At 40.1% G+C, this 25,097-nt stretch overlaps 1 protein-coding gene across 1 annotated transcript; it reads right to left on the reverse strand.

Moving 5' to 3' along the window:
- Window positions 1–3,790: 3,790 nt before the first annotated feature.
- Window positions 3,791–6,419, reverse strand: LOC128743972 (E3 ubiquitin-protein ligase Topors-like). The gene is given in 4 exon segments (XM_053840688.1): window positions 3,791–4,442; window positions 4,527–4,890; window positions 4,893–5,013; window positions 5,061–6,419. Coding segments are annotated over 4 exon segments (2,496 nt in total).
- Window positions 6,420–25,097: the final 18,678 nt, after the last annotated feature.

Here is a 25,097-nt window from a genome sequence, read left to right on the forward strand (position 1 = left end):
GGTGAAACTGGTTTACAAGCATCGAGGATGGTCGCAGCACACGTTGTGAAGCACGGAAGTTCATCATAGACAGCAGTTTTGGGGAGTCTATTTCACCGTTAAGCACTTTCACCACGAGTAAGGCCTGTTGTAATTTGCGACGTCGTTCAAGTGTGTCCAAACCAATTAAACGGCAATGATCCGGGTAAGAGGGCAGGTTGGCAGGATCTCGCCAGGGTAAATCCCTCAACGCTAAACGAACGAATCTTCTCTGCACACGCTCAATCCGCAAGTTCCAATCGAGCTGGTGCGGGGTTCAAACCGCACATACATTTCCCAGTATCGGCCGTACAAGAAAGCAGTACAAGGCTTTCAGGCAATGAGGATCCTTGAAGTCCCGTCCTATTCTAGCGATGAACCCTAATTGTCTACTCGCTTTAGACACGATCGCCGTGCGGTGCCTGTCGAATGTCAGCTTTCTGTCAAGAATAACACCAAGGTCATTCACGTGATCCACTCTCTTGAGCGCTTGCCCATTAATCGCATACTCGAAGAGAATCGGCGCTTGAGTTCGGTAAAAAGTAATTACTTCACATTTAGCAGTGCTTATAAGCATGGAATTCAGTTTACACCACGTCGTAAATTTATCTATTAAAAGCTGCAGACGATAACAATCTTCTAAGCTACGAATCGTCAAGTAGATTTTGAAGTCATCGGTGTAAACAAGTCGACATCCATTGTCTATAGCATGAGCTGCGTCATTGAAAACTATAATAAAGAGAAGTGGGCCAAGAATGCTACCCTGCGGTACTCCAGATTCGTTTGTGAATGCAGGTGATAAATCCGATCCAAGCTTGACTTGTAAAACTCTATTACACAGGAATGATTTCAGCCACGTGACAAACTGCTGAGTAGCACCCAAGCGCAAAATTTTAGTGCAGTGTAAGGTGATCAATAGGGTCAAACGCTGCTTTCAAATCCGTATATATTACGTCAACTTGTGCTTTACGTTCGGTTTCCAATATACAGTTCGACACGAAATCCAAAAAGTTTGTAGTCACGGAACGACCAGGTACAAATCCATGCTGATCGGGATCTATGTAGTTCTTAGTGGTACTCATTATAACTGTGCTAACAACTATTTCAAATAATTTGGAAGCAGCCGATAAGTTAGTTATGCCACGGTAATTCTTTACATTCCGACGGTCACCACTCTTGAAGATCGGGAACATATAAGAATATTTCCAGATATTCGGGAATTTGCCCTGCATGAACGATTTGTTGAAAATGCAGCAGAGAGGAGCAACTAGAGTTTCAATGCAACGACACAAAATAACAGCCGGAATCCCATCCGGGCCAGCCGAATACGAACATTTCAATTTTCTCGCAGCAGTAGTAATCATTTGTGGTGTAATTTCAACTATATCAAGATCAATAAGGTCAGCAGGAACGTTTTCAGCAGCACGCAAAGTACTATCATCTGAAGCAGACTCAGCGGCGAATACCGAAGAAAAAACCTTGCGAAAAGCTCACACGCAGCAGATCCCGAGCATGATTCCTCATCATCGAGGTACACATCAGTAGGAGTTGAGCGGCATTTTCGTTTTGAATTTACAAAATTCCAAAATTTTTTCGGATTCCAGCGCAAATCTGTTTGGATTCTCAAAACATATGATTTGTAAAGACTGGAATTCAACCTACGGTATTCATCGCTAGAACGCTTAAAATCATTTTTTGTCGCTGCAGATTTCCAACGACGAAACTTGCGCAAGCATGCGTTTCGCTTCCGTTTCAGTACTCTCAAAAGACGGTTACTCCACGCAGGAGGGTGCGGCTGTCTAACAACTGGCACGTTGTCACTAAGCCATGAACGAATAATTTCACAAAAACGTTCGGCCATCCAGTCAACATTGTCGCTGTGCAGTAAATCAAACCAGTCTATACTAGTGATATATGCAGAAAAGGCAACCAAATCGATCCTGCGGTAATTCAACTCACGCATCACAGAAATAGCATAAGAACGAGCAGCATCATGGTGTATACCAGACGGAAGCGAAATAGTCAGCGGGGGATGGTGTAAGTCCACTGGCAGCAACGGAGCAACACACCTATCGACTGTGACATCACACTCGGAAGAGTGAAATATTAAATCCAACACACGACCAAGATGATTGCGGTGTAAATTAGCCTGGTTCAAATTCAGGAAATCTATGCCGTCGAAAAGTGCGGCGCTCGCAGTGGAGAGTGTCGTGGAATTATAATGCCTAATAGCACCATCGCTGTAGTTCCAAACAATACGGGGTTGGTTGTAATCACCGCAAACTAATGTAGTACAATGATCATCGCAGCACTCACAAAAATCGCGGACAGAAGCGACGTGTGCATCGATGATTGCTTTATCATTACTCTTGTCCGGGGGAATATATATAGCACACAGCTTCAAACCGTTGATAGTTGCTCGTACGCAAATTTGCTCCAGACATCTACCGTGGGCACTTTCGAAGATCGTGCTCGTGTGTTGTCGTGCGACGGCAATCAAAACACCACCAAAAGAACGTTTATTTCTGTTCGATGAACTGCGATCGCAACGAAGGACGTTGAAGCCACTACCAAAGAACTGCACTGAAAGGATGTTATCGTCGAACCCGGTTTCAGTAAACATGATGACGTCGAAGTTACAGTCGTTGATCGCCAAGAAAGCATCATCAATTTTAGTTCTCAATCCGCATTCACGCCTCTCACGCCGAGGACCCGGGTTCAAATCCCAAGTTGCCTTAAATGCTACTTAAATGCTATTTTGGCAAAATATGCGGCTACTTTACTGCTAGCCCTCTTATAGTGCTGACAATGCTTATTTGCAGCTAGTTACCAACAAGAAGAATTTAAATAGAATTGTGGATGCCAATTTACAACAGTTATGCAGTCAAAAACAACAACCTGCAGTATAAAACGCCAGGGATGCTAATAAACGACTGATTTACTGCTTATTTTAATGCTTATTGGTTACCTGGGAAGTTCTGCGTGTTGCTTTTTTGTTTATATTTCTGGTGATTAAACCAGCAGAACCTGAAACCATTGGAGATTAATTTTTATTTCACTTGAATAAATTTAATCCTCGCACATTTCTAATTACAAATATAAATTAGAATGTAATGCTCTTCATTATTGTGTTGTGTAGCATATGCTGTCGGTATCTCACTACTACAGTTAATTGCCTGGTTCCAAACTTTATGTTCTATAATTAACTCGCGCTGCATAAAGCTGCTGCAAGTTCTAAATCGAACTTTTAATTAACAACTCATTGGCAAAATTCACATCGCTTGTATACGACAAAGGTGACGCAGTGGATCGGTATAGGTTTACAACGCGGGGCACCCGGGTTCAAACCCAACAGCAGGCAAATGCAACGAATATAGAAGTTAGGTAGAAGTATAAAAATAGAACATAGAAGTGCTGCGAAATTTGTTTTTTCTTAGTTTTTGACAGTTTATTTCGAAGCTGCTTAGCGTTCTATGCAGTGAACCCAAGACAGCTTGAAAGTTCGGTTAATTACTTAAAAGTGACGCTGCTTAGCAAGTTATAGATTGATATACATAAAGCTGTTTAACCCTTGTTAGACACCATTATTCGAACTCTTGGTTACTTGGGTCTGGCTAGCTGCTGGATTTTCACTTTATGAATCACATAACGACGTCTTTATGTGTGTTGAGCGGTGTCGAAAAAAGCTAAACTAGAGCCGGTAGTTTTGCTCTCGTAGGAGTACAGTGCCACCCGATCACCACTCCTCGAACTCGACGGTCCGCAGTAAATCTCAAAGTTCCACCTCGGCACCGACCGCAATCGTTTGCGAGACGGAGGCTTCCTCGTCGGATGCCTGCGACAAGCGTTGGTTATCGGTTCGGGTGGAACTAGCCGAAGTGTCCACCGTGCATTCGTTCGAGCCAAATGTGCCCGTGGATGCGTTGGTGCTCGCGCTGTTGTTGCTGCCTGCACTACTACTGCTACTTCCGGTGGAGGCAGTAGAAGTGTTCTGCCGGTCAGATTTCTTATCCGATTCAGTCGACTGACGTTTAGCTGCATTTATGAGCGATGCGATCGTGCAACGCTCTTCGCTGTCACTACCGTCGTCTTCGGAAGAGACCTCTGAAAAAGACGGTGAACCAGGCGGCTTTTCTGCTGCCTCCTCCGGAGGAGTCGGCAGCAGTTCGCTAACGGCTACCGATGCTGAAACGATGGGTGGTTCTTCTTCAGCGGAAAAGTCTGTACTGGAGATTAGTTCCGAACAGATGGGCACTTTGCGTCGCTTTTTCGGAACCGGTTGAACGCTAGTTTCCGGTTTTACGACGGCACTTCGCAGCTTTCGCTTTCTCGGTGAATCATTTAACCTTAGCTTAGGTGATGTATTGCTTCCACTGGGCAGAGATTCCGGCAAGGGAACGCTAGCAGTCCGCTGTTCGATTGAGCTGTTTGCCGATTTGGACGCCGTTTTCGAACGTTTACGACTGGTCCTGCTAGGGAGGGATTTCTGCTTTTTCACTTTGGATCACTTCTTCAATTTGCTTTGACGACGCTTGGAGGAACTGCTGCGCAGCTGGCGAAGTTTCGTTTTGGAGGTTCGGTTTTTTACGGCCACTTTGGTGGTTCGTCGAACTTTGAAGTCACTCTCGCTGCCGCTGTCCGAGCTCCAGCTAGAACTGGTAATTGGAAAACTACTACTACTGTTGGGAGAAATTTCCACGTCAGAAGTTGAACTCTGGTCACTGCTTTCGTCACTGGTTTGCGCAGACGTTACCGGACGTCGTTTGGTAGCTTTTCTCCTGCGATCCGCGGCTGCGGCTTTGCTACGGCTATTGTGTTTTTCTTCTGCGTGACTAGACGAATCGGAATCGGCTTGCGTGCACGAATTTTCACTTTTTTCGACGATTCACTTGCTTCGTAAATACTCTTGAGGCCCTGGCCATTCGAAGGTCGGTTGAGGTCGGTTCCAAACCCTGTTGATCCACTGGAACAATCACCAATGGTACTGGTTCTTCTCTACGATTTACGTCGTCGTTCACAAACACCACGTCACTGTCACTTACAGACTCAAGACTAACTATTGCTCCGTCATCTAAACGGCTTACAGGGGCCGGTGCTGGCAATGACGTTAACGGATGCATACGGCTTAAATCTGGGAAACCAGAGCTGCTACTACCACCTCCAACATTATCATTCGTTTGCGTGCCAGACGTCGAAACCGACACAATTCCGCTGACTCCTGCCCCACCGACGGACCCTGTCATTAATACGGTTTGATCGGAAGATCTCGTCTCGATGGTGAACTGCGTTCTGCCTCTTCTGCTGCTGCCACTCGGACCACCGGTCGATTCAACCGTTCTAGACGTCCCGGGAACTAGTTTCATTATTCTAACCACATCATCCTCTCCATCGGAACCCTCGGACACGGACGACGTAGAAGATCCCGAAGACGACGACGAGGACGAAAGCACGACAACACTATTGTAGTAGGGATCGTACTGAACGCTTCGATCGTAACCGATCATGTCGTACGGTGAGCGTGCGAAATTCAACAGTTCATGGATAAAGTGGACGGTTCTGCTGCGGCCCCAGTAGGAGACTCGTTCACGAAACGTCGTCGATGTGATGTCATGCGTCATTAGAAGATTGGGGAAATCTTCCATAATCAAAGTAATTTGTGACGGATTCCCACGGCACAACGCAATCAACTCCCGATTAATCCACGGCATCAGTCGGTGAATTTGAGCTGGGTTTTCCCTATAACAGGCCGCACTGCATTTCCGCAACCGACCGTTGATATCGGGCAGTGGCCTAGCGTGCAGCCTTCGATGGTAACGCTGTACATCTCCCGACTGATGCAAAAACAGTTGCTGCAGCCGTTCGCTTTAACTCGGCTGAACCCGCAGCGTTGCACTGTAGGTGAACCGGGGCGACTGCGAGAGGGTAAAATCCAACCGGTGGTAAACCTGAGGCGCTCGTACTGCACCGGAACCACCGACCGATCCATCCCGGCTAGAGGCTAACGGGGGCGATCCCGGTGGGACAATTCCGACGATTTGCTCCTCGTAGCGGTCGAACATTTTCTGCTTATAGATGATGGACCGGAAGACCTGCTTGCACAGTGGACATTCGGCTTTGATCTTACTCCACTCGAGCAGACAGCGATAGCAAAATTGATGACGACACGAGTCAGTGTAGCACTTTTGACGGCACTTGCCCAGGCAAATTGCGCACTTGGGCGGTGGCGAACTGCGGCCACTTTCGGCCGTTCGTTCCTCGGTTCGCGTGGAATAACCGACGTCCACCTTTTCGGCCGACAAAGAGCTGTCCAGCATGTCCAGCAGCGAACTGGACGGTGGAGTGCTAGAAGGTAGGAGAATCTCCGGAGTCGGAGGACAATCGATTACTTGAACTTCTTCCATTGCGTTCGGCATTCGTTGTCCGGTTTTTACGTAAAAAATTAAACACTGAGCACACTACTTTAAATCACGGTAAACGAAAAGAAAAGTCATATTTCGGTCATAAATCATCGCGCTCCTTTGGTATTTTACGCCATTAGGGTGCAATCGTCTGAAGGAAAACTTTGACCTTTTTTCTCGACTTTTGATCAATTTCTCCAAACGCAACTAAACTAAACCACCGTTTCACTGAATATCGATACCAAAGAACATAAACCACATTTCGGCAGCAGCAGTTCGAATCCTAAATGGGTATGAATCAGAGCAAATTGTTTTTCAAAACCAACACCATTTTCTTCGCATTCCCTTTTTCTTCTACAGAAATGTCCGCTACCAGCAAAACCAGCAAAACCTCCAGTCGGGTGACTGTGAAAATCGCGAATTGTCACCTCACCTGAAAAATTTAGGTGAGGTGACTGTGAGAATAGGGCCCTCTGTTTTTATACGACAGACTTCGCAGTCAGCCATTAGAGTACAGGACAATTGCAGAGCCAGTTGCTACGATCCTATTGACTCTAACAGCCTCTTCCAGCCGAGACTCAAACATACGACCTGGCTTATTTGGCCGGCATCATACCTCGAGGCCAACTGGGAGGCATAAGAGGCATTCTTTTCTTCTAATTCTGCCCGATATTCCCATCCCATTCCCATTTAATCTCGTCTTTCGCCTTTTATATCCTATCAGATCCTCCTATTCCAGTTTTCCTCATTTGTACTGTTTGTCTTCTTCATGTATTAAGGATACTTTTCCCTTTCGGTTTCTCTTGATATCTTTTCCGCTCAAAGTGAAGGTTTTCTGACTCAAAGTCGTCGGCTTCTGTCTGGTTTAGTGTTCGATATTGGATAACCGGACCGGACCGGAACCCGGACTTCAATTTCCGTTCCGATGTCGAACACTAGTGGGGTTTCCTGCTGAATATTGTTTTAGCTAGTCTCTCATCCGGCATCCTTGCTACGTGGCCTGCCGTATTTTATCCGTCTCACAATATACGCATCTTTGCATACTTGGCATATATTATGATTCATTCGCCTGCGCCACACCCATACTTCTAATAAGCCGCCAAGAATTGATCTTAGGATCTTACGCTCAAAACACCAAAAGTCACTAACGTGCCATGGGAAACAAATTTGACGACCTCTTCAAAAATATCTCCATCTATCACTGCCACCCGAAGGCTACCACGCTCTCTACCAGCCACCAAATACTTTGTTTTGGCATTTTTCACTACCACTTAACTTAAAATAGGACTTAAAATTTAAAATGAAATAAACGTCTTTTGAATTGAACTTGGAACTGTGTTCGAAATCGGTCTTGAAGTTGAACTTGAAACCATTTAAAATTGGACATGAAATCGGACTTGAAGCTGTTGAAGTACAGCACTCGTGCGCTAATTGCACGTCCGCTAACTGCACGATCGTGCAACTAAAAAGCAGTTATCTGTCAAACTACACGTGGTTTCCCAGGTGGTTGCTATAAACAAAAATGCAGCGTTGCCGAATGCAAACTCTCTATCTCTGCATTACGTAGATACATTACAAACAAATTCATGCAAATTTGGCTAAACTTTGACTAATTAAACACATTTTCATTAGGCTTTTAGTTCGTTTGTAAAAATTTAAATGTTTTTCCCAAAATTTAGCCTACGTGTGAATGCATGTGAAGAGTTCTTTACAGTGATAACGCATCACGTTTTACAATAAATATTGGCAACCATCGTGCAATTAAAAAACGAAATTCGCTAATTCGCGTTGACGAACGTAAGCTGCTGCCACCTCCAAAAGTTTACTGTAGGGGTGAAGCGGAATAGGGATTTCTTAAAGAGCGCAAGAGTTCGAAACATTTTGGCAGATTTTCACCCACACGTACATACGGGCATTTCTATGAGTGTGCAAGAGATCGTTTAATGCCGTCAACGCGAATCGCATCGCCGCATTCGTGCTGTACTTACTGGTCGGACTTGATTATACAGTACCGCCCCGCTAATCCGACAAATTTATAGCCGGATTAGCGAACTTTAACTCGATATTCCGACAGTCAAACTGACGTCAGCGTGAGTTTGAAATGTGGTTTTGTTTACATCCATACGTAAACAACTCCGGAAATTTTTGAAAATATTTGTCGTAAGTACGCAATAACTATGTTTTATACTCGGTAATACTCAATTTCGTCAACAAAATACTTTAAAATTCTTAGTTAGTGTCGAAATAAGCGCAAGCACATCAGTCTATTGAGAATAGCAATGAAAATATTATAGCCATGGCAAAAGTGAACGTAGTTAGAAGCAGCACCATGTACCATTTCCATTTAGTTAGAAAGAGTGCCATTCTGACTTTAACGGAGACGCCAAACGAAGGTAGTGTTCGATTGAAAGAAGTCAAGTACAATACGTTTTAATTCGGAATTTTCCGGATTAGCGAGATCCGGACTATCGAGTCGTCGGATTATTGGGTGTCGGATTAGCGGGGGGATACTGTATAGAGACTCGATTATAAACAGACTTGATTATATCAAGGTGAGTTAAAATAGGTGATCTAGTTTTCACAGTTTGTAGAACAGAAGTGCGCGGAACGATTGGTTAGCAACCATCGACGCTGTTTATACATTCAACAGTTTCCGCTTTGAAAATTTCGGTGATCGTCAAGGGTAACCCAGCGGGGGTGAAAAACAAATTTGAACATCAGAAAACCTATCTTGACTAACCTTGGATTATATATACAGGTATACCTCGATAGTACGTACACCCGCCAGTGTTACCAGGTCGATTGCCCATTTTCCCGCTGCCCAGAGGTTGATTTCCCGCTGAAATCCCGCTGTCTAGAGTCTATTTCCCTCTAGAAATCCCGCTGAATCAAAAGTCACATTATTCTTTCGTTTCTGGTACAGAATTAAAATTATTCAAAAAAATTCAAAATCAATTCAAAAAAATATTCATTTCAGTAAGGCTTGCATTTGAAATCAAGATGATCTGCTGAAATTGAGCGGTTTCAATTGAATGAACATTATGCAAATTTGCTGCATTTATGTTGACGAAGCTTCAGGAAACAGAAAAAGAAATATCTTGTTTTTCTTCATTGACACCGCTATTCTATATTTCGAACGAATTGGTTATTCGAACGAAATTTCCGCCAGCAAAATCAAATGGGCAAAACATCTCGTTCGAAACAAGTCGAACGAAATAAAGGTTTGTTCGAAACACAGAATAGGGGTTATAATGACAATTTAGTACGAAATTTCGTAAGAATTATAACACTAAGGAGTCTAAGAACACATGCGAAAATTTCGAAAGAAGCTTTTAGCACAAATTCTCTTTCTTTGTCTAGCTATGATAAAATCATGCAAAATTTCAGCAACTCTGGCAAATGGTTATGGTTTTTGGTGACAAAAAAAGACATGTTTCAATTTTTATAAGCAGCCAAAGTTCAAAAATATCTGTAAAACGCATCGGCTCTTTGTTCTCGCTGATGTTTTGTTTTAGCAAAAATGTACCGATTTGTCTTTTAGACTTCGGTTTTATCGGCTCATCAGTCGATTTGTTTTGGTTTTGTTATCATACAAATGCTGCGGTATATAGCAAACTATGATGTATATAGATACATAAGTTGTTTGTGTTGTTTTGTTTCCAATTCATGAATCAGTTGGATTTTGCCATTCGCAACGAATTAATTTGTGAAAAAATTAGGAATACGCAAAACGGATTGGTTTGGGGCTTTTCAGTAAGTTCTAATGAGTATTTGTCAGAACTGATTCCATTCTAGGTAAAAAACACGGAGTTTTCTAAACAACAGAATATACTGAACTATCTGCCAATACACGAGCAGACATTAGAGTGTCAATAAACGAAGTTTTTTGCTGTCAACCTCTCTTTCAGCACTCTTTTTGCCTACCAAATATCACTAAATCGAGATCCCGCTAAAATCCCGCTGAGTTATTTAAAAAACCGCTAGATTCCCGCTAGCCGCTGTTTGGTTAATAAGTCCCGCTATCCGACTTGAAATCCCGCTAAATCTAGCGGGAAAACCGCTGATCTGGCATTGCTGACACCCGCGCATCGTTTAGCGTACGTACTATCGAAACGTACGTAATATCGAATCACAATTTTTAATGTAAAGTATTATTGTTATTATGCTAAATATTGTCTAAAATTTCCGAATTTTAATATATTATAAAATAAATAATTATTTTGGGAGCGTGTAGGGCGCTATATCTTTACATATTTGCGTTGGTAAGAGGAAATGCTTATCAACTTAGGGACCAATTGCTTCAAGAAATGGTTAATTGGTTTCACTGTTCCTGGTTTTTGCTGTCAGGTATTGTGACCAGTTAGCAATGTGTGATTATCTACGTCTTCATTAAAATTGCCAAGAATTTGGAATGGTTTCGCAATGGTCAATGTTCCTAATTTAATTCTAATGATTATTGAAGCAAATTTTTATTCTCAGTTTTCGTTAATAGTGTTTGAGGTGTTCAAGTTCGGAATATTTTATTGCAAGGGATCAGCATCGCTTGCTTTCGTGTCTCGTTTGTTGTAAAACTGTGACAACAAAATTTTTTCGGAGCCGTGACAATTACCCAGTTTTAAATTCGAGCCAACTTTGGAATAGTAGTTTGCATTGTAATTTACAATAATATTTGACTCAGGTGTTTTTAATAATTATTGAAGCATATTTTTATTCTCAGTTTTCGTTAATAGTGCTGAGGTGTTCAAGTTGAGTGTTTTATTGCAAGGGATCAGCATCGCTTGCTTTCGTGTCTCGTTCGTTGCAAAAACTTTGACAGGTAAATTTTTTCGAAGCCGTGACAATTACCCAGTTTTAAGGTCGGTCGTGGTGGCGGTAAATTCGTGGGGTAGAAAATTTTTATATGTAACGGTTTGTAAACGAATTAGAACGCGTGATTTCGATGACCACCTCGATGTCGCTATCTTAATTTTGCGAGAAACCTCATCCTCATCTAACAAGACGGATGCAATATTATTCGCCCACACAGTGGATTCGCGCGGGACTAGTTTATGTTTTGTTTACGGAAATAAATGTCCAAGGCATAATATTCATATCATCGAAACGAATTCAGGCCCGAATACGTCGCTAACGCTTTCTAAACGACTAGTTATTTGCAATGATGATCGTGAAAAGTTGAGATGAAATGTAAATGTAAATGTTCGTTGGACATATCATCTACCAAGATGAACCCTGATCTGTACCTTCCCATACTAACATAAATCCTCTCCCGTGATACTTGTGGAGATGCAGTGGTACCCGCGGTCTCTGGCAACAACAAGTATCGGACTAATATTCCTTCCTTTTCCCATATAGTACAGCCTTTTGGTCGTGGCCGGCGGCATTATTGGTCAATTTTCAAAGTATTGAATCAGTAGAAGTTGCACAACGAGTATGTCATGCTACTCCCAAGCACCATTCAATTGGTTCTTTGTGCAATCTTACTGGTTCGGCCAATCACGGAGTGCAACTACGGGTAGTCTACCTAAGCTAAGCTAATTATAAAATAAATAATTATCTTGGTAAAATTATTTTAGAAAAAACACTACAAATGTCAAAAAATATTTGAAAAGTAAAGCAAAAGGAATCCAAAAAACATTTAGTTTTTTGCAAAATTCTCTCTCAAATTGAAAATTTACATATTTTAATCGAATAAATCTAGGTAAAGGTTTGGTACATAGTTGTCAATATAACCCTCTAACGGGCAACATCGTAAAAACGATGCGATCAAGCTAAAGACTGTTTTATCATGAAAGTACACTCAAAAGAACCTTAAGTTCTGATTTTCATGCAAAAATAATTATCTGGAGGAGCGCCAGGTTAGAAAAAGTCCAATTTCTCTTATTCGTTTTTCATGTCTAATGCTCTACCCAGATATTTTTTCAATTCAAATACATTGCAAAATTGATATAAAGCATGAAGTTTACTCATAGAAAAATTTTAAGGTCAATCATTTCGTTCTAGATGTGCTTTTTGATCAAAAGTAAAAAAGGAAATATTCGTGCATTAATTATTTTCGAAATTTTTCGGAATTTTTGTTTTTGAAAAATGATAACTTTTGTATGCATAGTCAGAATGTTGTGATATTAATATCAAAATGTCAAGAAATCTGTTCTGAACACATTTTGCATATTGTCAATTTAAAACAAATTTCGTATGCGGCTCTGGAGCTGCAAAAACGAAGGCCGTCTACAGACGGCCTTACCCGTTAGAGGGATAAGCTGAAATGCTCGCATCTCGGCTAGGCGGTGCTGCTAGATAGAGTCAGTAGGATTGGTGCACTAGCCCCGTAACTGTCCTGTACTTTAACAGCCGGCTGCGAAGTCTGTCGATAAAGAAGGGTCAAATCTTAGAAAGATGTGTAAGCCCAAGGCTATGCTTTATGGGACAGACGTGCTTTTATTTAGCAACTTGCGCTTGTAAATAAAAGCTTAACTGACCAATCTTCGAAATTTAAAAAAAAATATGCATTTGAGTTTAACTTTACAACAAAGTTAATATGGATAGTTTAATTACTAGCGCAACGTGATTTTTCCTCCAAAGAAAGTAAAATAATTCTCGTATAATAATGCACAACATATATTTATAAATTAGTTAGTTGCTTACAGTCTCATTTTTCCACACTTCACTTTTGTCCACATGGGACAGTTACGCTTTTATAAGTAGTAATCATATTACACGTATTTGACAAAAACCAGTATCTGCAAACAAACGAATATAACATTGCCTGCTGTTCCCCCCATCGCAGTTGGAAAGATTGTGAATCACAGAAAAGGTTAATTCCCTGAGCAGAAATCTGCAAAATCAGAATGCTAAAAAATAACTGTTATTTAGAACGTATATTTGATTAATTTACTATTTAGGAACTGTTTTTAATTTTAAAATAATGGTTGTTACATAACAGAAATAACTGATATTCAAATATTTAGAATTATTGAATACGTATTTGCTTGTATTGACTCATAAATATTCATAAAAAAGATTCTGCTTTAAATAGAAAGTAAAAAAAATCATTGCTGGAAAATGTACGTACTATCGAGGCAAAATGTACGTATTATGGAGGGTACGTATTATCGAGGGTACGTACTAACGAGGGTACGTACTATGGAGGTATACCTGTATTTATATAGTAGTAAGATCAGCGCAGGATAGAGAGCAGGTGTAAACGATCAGTGAAACCACTTCTTGTAAGTAACAAGTAATTAATTTCTAAATTTAATTTGATGAAAAAATATATATTACAGTTTGAGCATTACCGAAAAATAATCGGTTGCTACAAAAAACTGGTTCATATCCGAACACAATTTATTTTTCTTCAGTTTCAATATAACACATTGATGTGTTCTGCAAAGTTTTGCTGAAGACAGTAACCTTCTATCTTTTCACCAAAGAGAGAAAAATCCTATTTCTCATAAATGAAAAATCACTATAAAAATACCCCAATTTTGACCCCGAATTACTCGCAAGAAGGCATCATTTTATTCAAAAACTTTCCCCAGAGAATCAAAATAGTTTCAAGCAGGCTGAAAAGTTTTATAAATTATGTTTAAAAGCACTGAAGCTGAACAAAATTTACAGGCTGACAAAATCGAGATAAAAAGCTGATAAAATCGGGGGTAGACAAAATCGAGAGCTGACAAAATAGGAACATTACTGTATTACCTGCCTTCCTTCATCATTACTTTTGAACTACAGGACTGATTTAAAACGTTGACGCAGCAAATGAAAGCTATTTTAATAGGCTTTCTAGAAAAAAAAATTCAGGTAGGAAGGTTAGTCAAAATCGCGTTTTATGAGACCGCTCTAACTCAAAAAGAGTCACACTAGGCGCCAAATAAAAAAGTACGAATCTTATTATTTTCAAAAGGGAAAAAGTACAGCGAGTTTGAAGAAAATCGGGTCAATTTTATTTCGATAGTACTTTTCTGCGGAATTGTTGTATATTCATATTCATTTTTAATGTGTAGAAAGGTATATTCTGGCTTTAAGGTGAGAGCCAAAAATAAAATTTTTCTTTTACGTTAAAAAAACACAAAATTATGTATATAAAACTATGAAAAAATTTTTTTTTCTTGTTTCGATTATATATGGTAACAAGGGGTAAGAAGGCCCGGCGGGGTAAGAGGGACCACATCGATTTCTCCAAGAAATCCTTAAATTTTCTACAAATGCCCCAGTATGTTTTGTTTATTAGACTATCTAAACACTTTCGAGACAACCTGTGGCACTCGGCCGTATGAAACGTCAAAACTAGAATCAAAACAAACTATTCGTTCGCAGTGTCTTCATGCGATATAATTTCAGCAGCAACAAATTTAAGGTTTTCAGCAAAAAAAAGCTATGTATTTTGTCGTTTCTGTTACCACTGACTTTAATTGGACAATTCTTGTTCTGCGTATGGCGGAAAAGGTATATAAATAGTACGGATTGAGAGATAAAAGTAAAATAATGTAAATTGTTAACTAGGGGTAAGACGGGCTATTTTTCACGGGGTAAAAGGGCCATACTTCATAGTGCTCATAATTGCCTAAAGTTCTTCCTTTTAGTGTCTTAATAGATTTTAAAAATATTGAATGAAAAAAACAACTTTTTTCCTGTTGAATTTGACTAACTTTTTTATTATTCTGACAGATACGCATTTCGTTTACGACTTGCAGGCTTCATCAGTGTCTTTTTCGAAATACCTGTAATAAAAATTATTCCTGAATCTGAGATCATCCTGTCTAAGACAGAGCCTCCCACGTCAAAAGAAGCCAACAAGTGCCATTCGAATAACAAAATCAATGTAAATTTGGATCTAACGGAATCAAAATTCGATGATCCCAAGTCACTTAACGGCTCATTTAATGTGTTGCCTTCTTTGCCTTCACCTAAAGTGAAGCGTATTCAAAGAGTAAAGGTCTTGCTGACAAATCAACAAAATAACGCCAAGAAAAGAGTAAATAAAAACCAGTGGAGTAAAATAACGTCTACTCTTATTTTCAAAATTGAACTAGTAGTAAAATTCCTTCTTTTAGCAGGTCTCTAAATTAAACTATACCTTCTTTTAGCATGTACCTAAAACCCCTTAAGAACTTGTTCTTACTTAGTTAATAATATTGAAATTGTGTTTACAACTCAAAGAAACCTTCAAATCTGCCACAATCCGCCATGGTCCGTCTTACCCCTCTGGTGGTCCTTCTTACCCCGCCTGGTTGTGAACGATTAATTTTTAGACGTTTCGAAAATTGATGAAAAATCACGGAAAAATAGACTAATTAATTCTTTACATAATTTTTAATGGTAGATAAATCAATGCTTTTCCATGTGTGGAACAAGAAAAGGTGAATTTCCGTACACATTTTATGCTAGCAATTTATTCGCTTAGGGGGGCCGTCTTACCCCGTCTTCCCCTAGAGGATTCGATTATATGCAGTGAAAAAATTCTGTCCGACTTGTACTTCAAACCTAAATTCATGTCCATTGCCAAATCAAGGACAAGGTCGTCAGAGTCCATTTATGGCAGTCAGTATGGCACCGAATATCACACCCTTCCGTTCCCTTCTTCAGTGTATCAACATGCTCCCATAGACTCGGGAAACCATCACAAAAAAATAAAATTAGTTCAACTAACCTGCTAGCCGTAATTTGGTCTTGCAACTCGAAGCACTAAACATTGCATTCTATAGGTTCTATTACTTTTTGGGGCATAATTTACACTAAATACTGAGATTTCTCACTATATTTTCACTTTTTCGCCGTCGATTTTTCTTTAATTTTTTTCGGCCGTTCCACTCATCACATCACTCGCAAAACTTAACTTGAAACACAGAAAACTTTAATTTACCACCCGAACAGTTATCTGGTAAAATATAATGATTTTGCCCAAACTATTCACTTGAATTGATATGAAAAACTTTACTTCATTTCGATTGCAATTCCGAATCTGTGACCGTCGTTGTTGATACGTTACCAAGGAAACGGGAGTGATGCCATATTTACGTTGAGCGTGAAATTGGCTAATAATTTTCACTATTAAATTAACGGTCGTAAAGTGTCGAAAATATACTTATAAAATTCTCTGACAATAAAATTCATCGTAAACAATATTTTATGTGATAGAATTGCTGTCGGATCTAGTTCAACAGCAAAAATAGATACGCGATTCTACGTTTCATAATTGTTCATAACAGATTATTAGCTACTACTAGCAACTTAGCATAAACAAAACGATAGAGGAAACAAGTACTGAAATCAGTAAAAAAGCAGCTGGCATCTGACGACCTTCAACTTTTAATTTAGGTCCAACTTCAAATCTAGTTTCAAGTCCAGTTAGTTTGAACCAATTCATTCCAAGTCCAATTTAAAATAAAATGATAGTGGTAATCTACACAGAAAAGTCGAAAGTTATGCCCTGTCACAAGGAATTTTGTTTGAAATTTGATGACAAACTGCTCAGAAAATGAGATAAAACAAAACAACAAAAGCGAAAAAACGTAATAGAAACGGGAAACAGAAAAACGGGAAAACGGAAGACATAAAGAAAATAAAAGTATAAAAAGCAGAACATAATAAGGAGACGAACGGAACAGACTAAAACGAAAAACAAGCTACAAAAGGAATAAAATAGCGAAAAAAGACGAAACTGGTCAGAAAATGACAAAAAACAAATCAGGAAAAGAGGAAAAACGGGCCTGAAAACATAGAAACGAAAGAAGGAAAACAGTTGAAAACAGAGCAGAGCAAAAGAGTGAAAGAACGAGACAGGAAAGTAAGAGAAAACTCTCTCATCTACGTCTGTCAAGTCAACAGGATTTTTTTTTATAAAAGTCGGCTTTTATGAAAAAGTAGTTTTTTTTCTTAATACCTGTACTGGCTCACTGCCTGCATCAAAAAAATTTAAAATTGCTTGGATGTTCAATTTATACAACTCGGCTAAAAGCATTCTTAATATTGACCGGGCGGAAACATTTAAAACCATCCCCGTTGTGCGTAAAATAGCAGGAGCAACTTTGGCGGTGGTAGTAGAGAAGTTAAACGATTTTGCACCTGGGAATCTGGCTGAAAAGTGGGATAATGTAGGCTTGTTAATCGAACCTTACACTAAAAGCTAAACCAAACTACAATACCAATTTTCCGGATTTCCACGATGAGCGAGTCACGGATGAGCGTCGAGCAGATAACGGATGATAAGGATCTGAAAGTACAAAGCAACTCTGTCGAAGATGCTCGTTCATGTACCACTCCGGAAAAGGCGGACGATGGTAGAGATGAGTACGGTGATGACGACGACATCAACGTAACATTAATATCAACGCCATTCTCGAGAGTGCCAAAACAGCTCCAGGAACATGCAATGGAGCAATCTTGCGGCCCACTTAACGATAAAAGGAAAAGGTTAAGTGGAGCAGGCCAAAAGCGTCTCAAGAGACTAGTCGATAGTGGGTACAGCCGGCAGGAGGCATTCCGAATGGCTCAAACCCCACAAGAACAATCCGACGTAACCAAACGTCCCAGGAATTCCGACTTAAATGGGTCAAACACTAGTGGCAATCCCCGTCCACAAAAAATACGACGTCAGAATTGGAAAGCTAACATTCCCTCAGCATCCACTTCTGTACAGCAACGCATCGATATGATTAGACACTCAGGGCAATCAAGAGGAACTGAGGATAAGATGCAACCATTATACCGAAACGTTGTCAGTGGTGTAAAGTTAGGTATTCTTCCAAGAAGCTATCCAAACATAGAACTCACCACACAACAAGTAATAGCTACGCAAAATGTAATTTTGATTAGAGTAGAAAAGCAAAGAAAAGATACTCTAAAACCTAAGTTTGGATACTGTGCGTTCAAATCGAGCTATCTTGTGATCTTTTGCAAAAACCAGGAAATAGCAACCTGACTAAAAACTATCGTTCCGTCCATTAAACCTTAGGAGGGAGCAGAACTTGTAGCAGTAGACGAGAAAGATATTCCTCGTCCAGAAATACTGATTGGGTTCTTCCCATGGAGTGCAGTAGACAGTAATGAGAGAATTCTTACACTTCTAGAGAGCCAGAATGATGGATTAGCGGTTGATGCGTGGAGAATACTTCAACGCAACATCGTAAATCAACATTTGGAACTAATTTTTACTGTCGATGGAGTCTCTATGAACTCGATCAAGAGCAGTAAGTTTGTGCTCGACTTCAAATTCGGGAATGCACAAATCAGAAAAAAGTTTCACAAAAGAAATCCAACGGAAACGAAGCCAGGCGAAGAAAAAAAAACAATTAAGTGGGGTGTCAGCGCTCAGGAGTAACCCTAGCGTCATTGAGACCCACGAAGAAACTGGTGATACTGAAATGATCAGTGATATCCCAGGATCAAGTGGTGTCCAAGATGCGGGGCTAAATCCGGAGCAATCTGCTCGTACCACAAAAGTCGAAATGGCAAATCAGGGATCAGCACCGGAGTATAGAGAAATAAATCTCCATGCTAATCCAAATATTGGCAACCGCGGAGCTAACGTAGGGAAGCAAAGTCTACCATACCAACGCGGCAACCCAAACAAAATAATTCAGTAAAAATATAAAATTTGTTCAAGTGAATCTTCATCATGCAAAGGGGGCAACTGCTGTACTTTGGAGAAAATTCACAGAAAGCAAACTGGATGTAGCACTGATCCAGGAGCCATGGACTAATAAAAGTAGGATACAAGGAATCCCTATAAATTCATGTAAGTTTCTTTACGCTGAGAGCCAACTCTCGCCCAGAGCTGCAATTTTGGTAAACGAAAGGGCAAATTTCTTTCCTATTACAGAATTAATTACAAAAGATACCGTAGCAATCATGATGGAGGTGCCAACGACCCATGGCACAACTGAAATTTGTATTGCATCAGCGTACTTTCCAGGAGACATGGGAGAAGTACCTCCACCGGAGGTTGTAAATCTGGTCTCTTATTGTAAGAGACATAACAAGGCATTTATCATTGGATGTGATGCAAACGCGCATCATACAGTGTGGAGCAGCACAGATACCAACCAGAGAGTTGAGTACCTTTTAGATTTTATATCATCGCATGAAATCGATATATGTAATAAATGGGACAAACCAACTTTCGTAAATAGAATAAGACAAGAGGTTCTTGATCTGACATTATGCAGTCCAACGGTGACTGATAGAATAAAGAACTGGCATGTTTCGGACGAAGAATCCCTGTCCGATCACAAGCAAATTATATTTGATTACGAAGCTAATCAACAACTGAAGGAAATTATAAGAGATCCTAGGAAAACAAACTGGGAGCAATAGGATTTGAATCTCAAAGTAGGAGTCAATAGCTTGAAAGGTTGCTCAAAAACGTATGAAGAGCTAGAAAACAACTCAACGTAACTTTCAAGCCTGATCCTACAAGCGTATCATAAAAGCTGTTCTACAAAGGAACGCTCTACTAATAGAGATGTACCTTGGTGGAACAAAACCTTAGATAAATTTCGGAAGAAAACCCGAAAACTGTTCAACCAGGCCAAAACGTACACAACAGTGGGAAGCATATAAGCAAACCCTCACTGCCTATAATAAAGAAATAAGGAGATCAAAGAGGATACACTGGAGGCATACATGTGAGAACATTGAAAATACACCAGCAACAGCAATATTGCAGAAAATCCTCGCTAAAGATCATTCAAATGGGTTAGGTACCTTGAAAAAAGAGGATGGCTCTTTTACTAAATCTACTAAAGAAACATTAGAGCTAATGATGAAAGCACAATTTCCCTGCTCATTCATTAACTCATACGAAGACCAAAGTACACCGGCATTGAGAACTGTAACTCTTGAAACCAGGACAGACATTCACGAAATAATGAATGAAATAACTGGGCTAGACAGAAACAGGAATGATGCATGCACTTTGGTCAAAAAAATTTTTACGAGAAGCAAAGTGGAATGGGCGATTGACTCCTTTGAACCCTTCAAATCACCGGGTAGGGATGGAATCTTTCCTGTACTACTACAGAAGGGCAAGGCGTTTTTAACACCTACTCTGACAAACCTTTATCAGTCCAGCCTGATACTAGGCCATATTCCACCAGCATGGCGACAAGTGCGAGTCACTTTTATCCCGAAGGCCAATAAAAAGGACAAGACTTCGCCAAAGTCCTTTAGGCCGATAAGCCTTTCGTCTGTTCTGCTGAAAATAATGGAAAAAATACTCGATGAGCATATAAAATCATCATATTTAGTTAAAAACCCTCTGAGCAAATATCAATTTGCATATCTAGAAGGTAAATCTTCAGTAACAGCATTACGTACGGTTGTAAGGAAACTAGAAAAGCCTTCTGAAGTGAAAGAAATATCACTAGCAGCCTTCCTAGATATAGAAGGCGCATTTGATAACTCATCCCATAGTTCAATGATTGCGGCTATGATGAAACGTGGTTTCGATGTTTCTGTTATCCACTGGATTGGCGAAATGTTATCAAAACGAGATATATCAGCAAAACTTGGAAGTACATCCATTAGCGTTAGAGCAATGAAAGGGTACCCACAAGGAGGCGTAATATCACCTCTATTGTGGTCTTTAATAGTTGATGATCTTCTTCAACAGTTGACAGCCTTAGGCTTTGAAATAATTGGCTTCGCAAATGATATAGTCGTAATTGTTCGTGGGAAATTTGATTCTATCATCGCCGACCGAATGCAAATTGCTTTGAATGTTATTTCATCATGGTGTGATAGGCAGGGCCTCAACATTAATGCCAATAAAACTACTATCATACCATTTACGAGAAGAAAAAAAGTTACATTGAGTAACATAAGTTTGAAAGGAACACTCTTGAAACTTTCAGACACTGTCAAATACCTTGGAGTATTTCTTGACAGACAACTCAATTGGAATACACATCTAGAGCAAGCAGTAAACAAAGCAACAAATGCTCTATGGATATGTAAAAGAACGTTTGGTAAGCAATGGGGACTGAAACCGAAGATGATCTAGTGGAGCTATTCGGCTATTGTGAAACCCAGGATTACCTATGCCTCGTTGGTCTGGTGGCCAAAAACAAAAGAGAAAGCTACTCAGAAAAAGCTAGAAAGACTTCAAAGGCTAGCCACTCTCTCAATAACAGGTGCAATGAGAAGTACACCATCGAAGGCATTGGATGCTTTACTTTATATGCTTTCACTGCATTAGTTCATACAATTAGAAGCTGAAAAGAGTGCTCTGAGGATCAAAAGATCTATGAACCTCTTTGATGGTGATCTTACAGGTCATCTCAGTATTCTAAAGACGATTAGTATTAATTCTCTGGTAATCAATAATGAAGACTGGATGGCGAAAAAATACAACTTTGACCGAATTTTTCGTGTATTTGAGCCTAGGCGTGATTCCTGGAAAGACGGTGGTCCCGATCTTCGCCAAGCCTCGACGGTTTTTTACACAGATGGTTCAAAAATGGACAACCAAGTGGGAGCAGGAGTAACTGGCCCAGGAATAGACATGTCAATTTCTATGGGAAGATGGCCAACTGTGTTCCAAGCTGAAATTCAAGCAATTCTAGAGTGTTCTACTGTGTGCTTGCGCAGAAACTATAGACATTCAAATATATGCATCATGTCCGATAGTCAAGCAGCTCTAAATGCTTTAATGTCGGCGACATGCACATCAAAACACGTCTGGGAATGTATTCAATCACTCCAAAAATTGTCTCGTCGTAACCAAGTCAACTTATATTAGGTCCCAGGTCACTGTGGAATTGATGGAAATGAAAGGGCTGATGCGCTTGCAAGATTCGGATCTTCTCATCAATTTATAGCAAGCACCTGAGCCCTTTTGCGGCCTATCTGCTTCTGTTTTAAAAATGGAGCTGAAGGCATGGGAATGTAGGAAAGTGGAATCAAATTGGAATAACACCTTCAATGCTAGGCAGTCGAAACGGTTTATCTCTCGAAACATTTCTATGACTCGCAAAATACTGGAGCTTTCAAAGAAAGATCTAAGCATCTATACTGGTCTAATAACAGAACATTGTCCGAGCCGCTATCATCTGAAGCAAATGGGAAAACTTCAAGATGATATATGTCGCTTCTGTGGCATAGAAAAGGAAGACTCGGAACACCTGTTATGCCGATGTCCGGCAATTTTTAATAAAAGATTGAGGTTCTTCGACAGAGGGCTGTTAGAACCCTTTGATATTTGGAGAACAATTCCCAGTACGGTAGTGCACTTTATCCGAAATGTATCACCGGACTGGACAAATGCTATTAGTCAAACAATGACGGTCGCTTCTAATAGTGGTGCGTCATCTTGACAACATAGCTATAGTAAAATGGGGGATATATCACAATAGATCAAACAAATGGTCGCAGTGATAAAAATACCCAACATGAAAAAAAAGGAAACTAGAGAGAGAGAGAGAGAGAGAGAGAGAGAGAAAAAGAAGGAAAACGGGACAAGAAAAGCGAAAGAAAATAGAAAACCGATAATGGAAACGGAAGAAAGGAAAAATGTGAAACGGAAACTAGAGAAAATTATTATTTTTTGAAACGGTAATGAAATTTTAGAGTGATGGAGAAAGAGCTGAAAGGTGAGAGAGGACCGAAAATAAAAAAAATGGACAAGAGAATGAAGAAAAACGGAACAATGAAACAGGAAACACGGAACAGAAAAAAAGGAAACGAAAGAAAAACAGGAAGAAAGGGGAAAAAACAGAAAATGAGAAAAAACGGAACAAGAAGTGGCAAAACGGGACTGGAACTGGATAAAACGGAACAGAAAAGAGCTAAAACGCATGAGAAAATAAGACAAAAAATGTCAATCCTAATGTTCTTGTTTAGAGTAATTTGAAATTAAAATTTGTCCAAACTCAAGTCTAATTTAATTATTGCCTAATTAAATTTTAATTCTAGGCTCAATTTTATGTTAAATCTGTTAAATTTTATCTTGCACTAGCCCTGTATTCTAAATAGCCGGCTGTGAAGTCTGTCGGTAAAGAAGGGTCAAGTCTTAAAAAGACGTTTAAGCCCAAGGACTTTTTTAAGTTAAATTTAAACTCGACCAATTTCAAGAACAATTTGAATACTAACAGTCCAATTTCAAATGTAATTCCATTTAAATCCAAATAATATCCAATTTCGAGTCCAATTTCAAAACCAACTATTAGTTTCATTTCAGGCATATTTTCAAATCCAATTTTAACTTAAATTTCAAATGTAATTCCTAGCCTAATAAATTCCAATTTCAAATAAAAACTTCAAATGCTGTTCTAAATTGAAGTCCGATTTCATTTAATTGTCAGCAGTTAATTGTAAGTTCCAACCAAATTACTCTAAATTTCAGCCAATTTCAAATCCAATTTCCAGTTCAATTGGAACAAATTAGTTCAAATTTAAGTCTATTTTACAGAACTCATTTTGTTTTATATTAGTTTTCAAACAGAACAAGGGGTACCCACCCCCGACGTGCTCCAGCCTGGGCACGCCAGTGCACACTCGAGAGGACAAACTCAAAATCCGCAACAGCCCCCTTTCAGCAGAACAAAGCAGAGAATTGGGTGGCTTCCGAAGGGAACCCTAAATCTACGATGACGACACAAAAGATAAATTTATGAATCGACGCGATAATAATAAAACTTTTCTCGTTTCGACGACGAAGCGGTTGGGAAAATAATTTACATAAAGATGGCGCAAGTTTTGTTATTTAATAACGCCGCAACAAATTGGTAAACACTTTGCCCCCGTCCGCTTGCGATCCAACGCCAACCGTGAGTGCGTCGCGATGCGAGACAAGAAAAACTGTAGCAACACTTCAATTGCTGCTAATCCCAACCAACAGTTCCAAAAACAAACACACACTCACTTGGCTTGGCACACAGTAGGCCGGTTCCGTTTCGGGCTGAAACACGTGTTGTCGCTGCTGTGTTTGCGGATTTAGTTAATAAACACCCCGAAGGGCGATGGCAGTAAAAGTTTCGATCCACCATCCGAATTTAGTAAGTTAAGTTTGAAAATTGATGGACTAACTCGATTAGGTGCTTCCCCAGCTATCCCTAAACATGCGACCCAGAGGAATTTGACGAACTCGCTCGAGACGAGACGAGTGATAAACTCTCGTTAAACGGCAATTCCGCTCTGCTGGATAATTGATGTGTACCAACCCGAGTATCGCGCGCCGTATATTATGCAGCATGAAAATTTAACGAAGCACATCCTTTGTTCCGGTCCGAGTCAGAGCCTGCTTAGTTTCGCTGTCGGTAGTATATTTTCAGACTCCTGGCCAACCAACCAACCAACGTCGCTGCTTTCGTGCATTCAGGTTTGAAGCCTCCTGAAGGTTCATGACGAGCTGAAAGGAATAATTAAGTGCTGCTCGTACCTGGACCCGTTCTGCTGTTGAAGAAGTAAACGGACGCCATCGCCAGGTAATCAACTGATACGTAGCTCTCGTAAAAGTCAAATGTCGGAATGGAAAGTTTGTCACGTGCCGAAATGTGCCCCATGTCAAGCAGTTCGATTTGAATTCATCTCCAAGGAGGGTGCTTTGAGTTGTTTGTCGAGAGCAATTTAGGGTGAGTGGATGTCGTTGTGGCATCTTTCTGGGTAGGTTTTTAGGTTAGGCTGTCATCCAACTGCCTGGGTGATTTGAAAAATTTCTCTGTACCTTAAAAAGACAGGATAAAC

This window comes from Sabethes cyaneus, chromosome 3, assembly GCF_943734655.1.
Source record: "Sabethes cyaneus chromosome 3, idSabCyanKW18_F2, whole genome shotgun sequence".
Lineage (NCBI taxonomy): Eukaryota > Metazoa > Arthropoda > Insecta > Diptera > Culicidae > Sabethes > Sabethes cyaneus.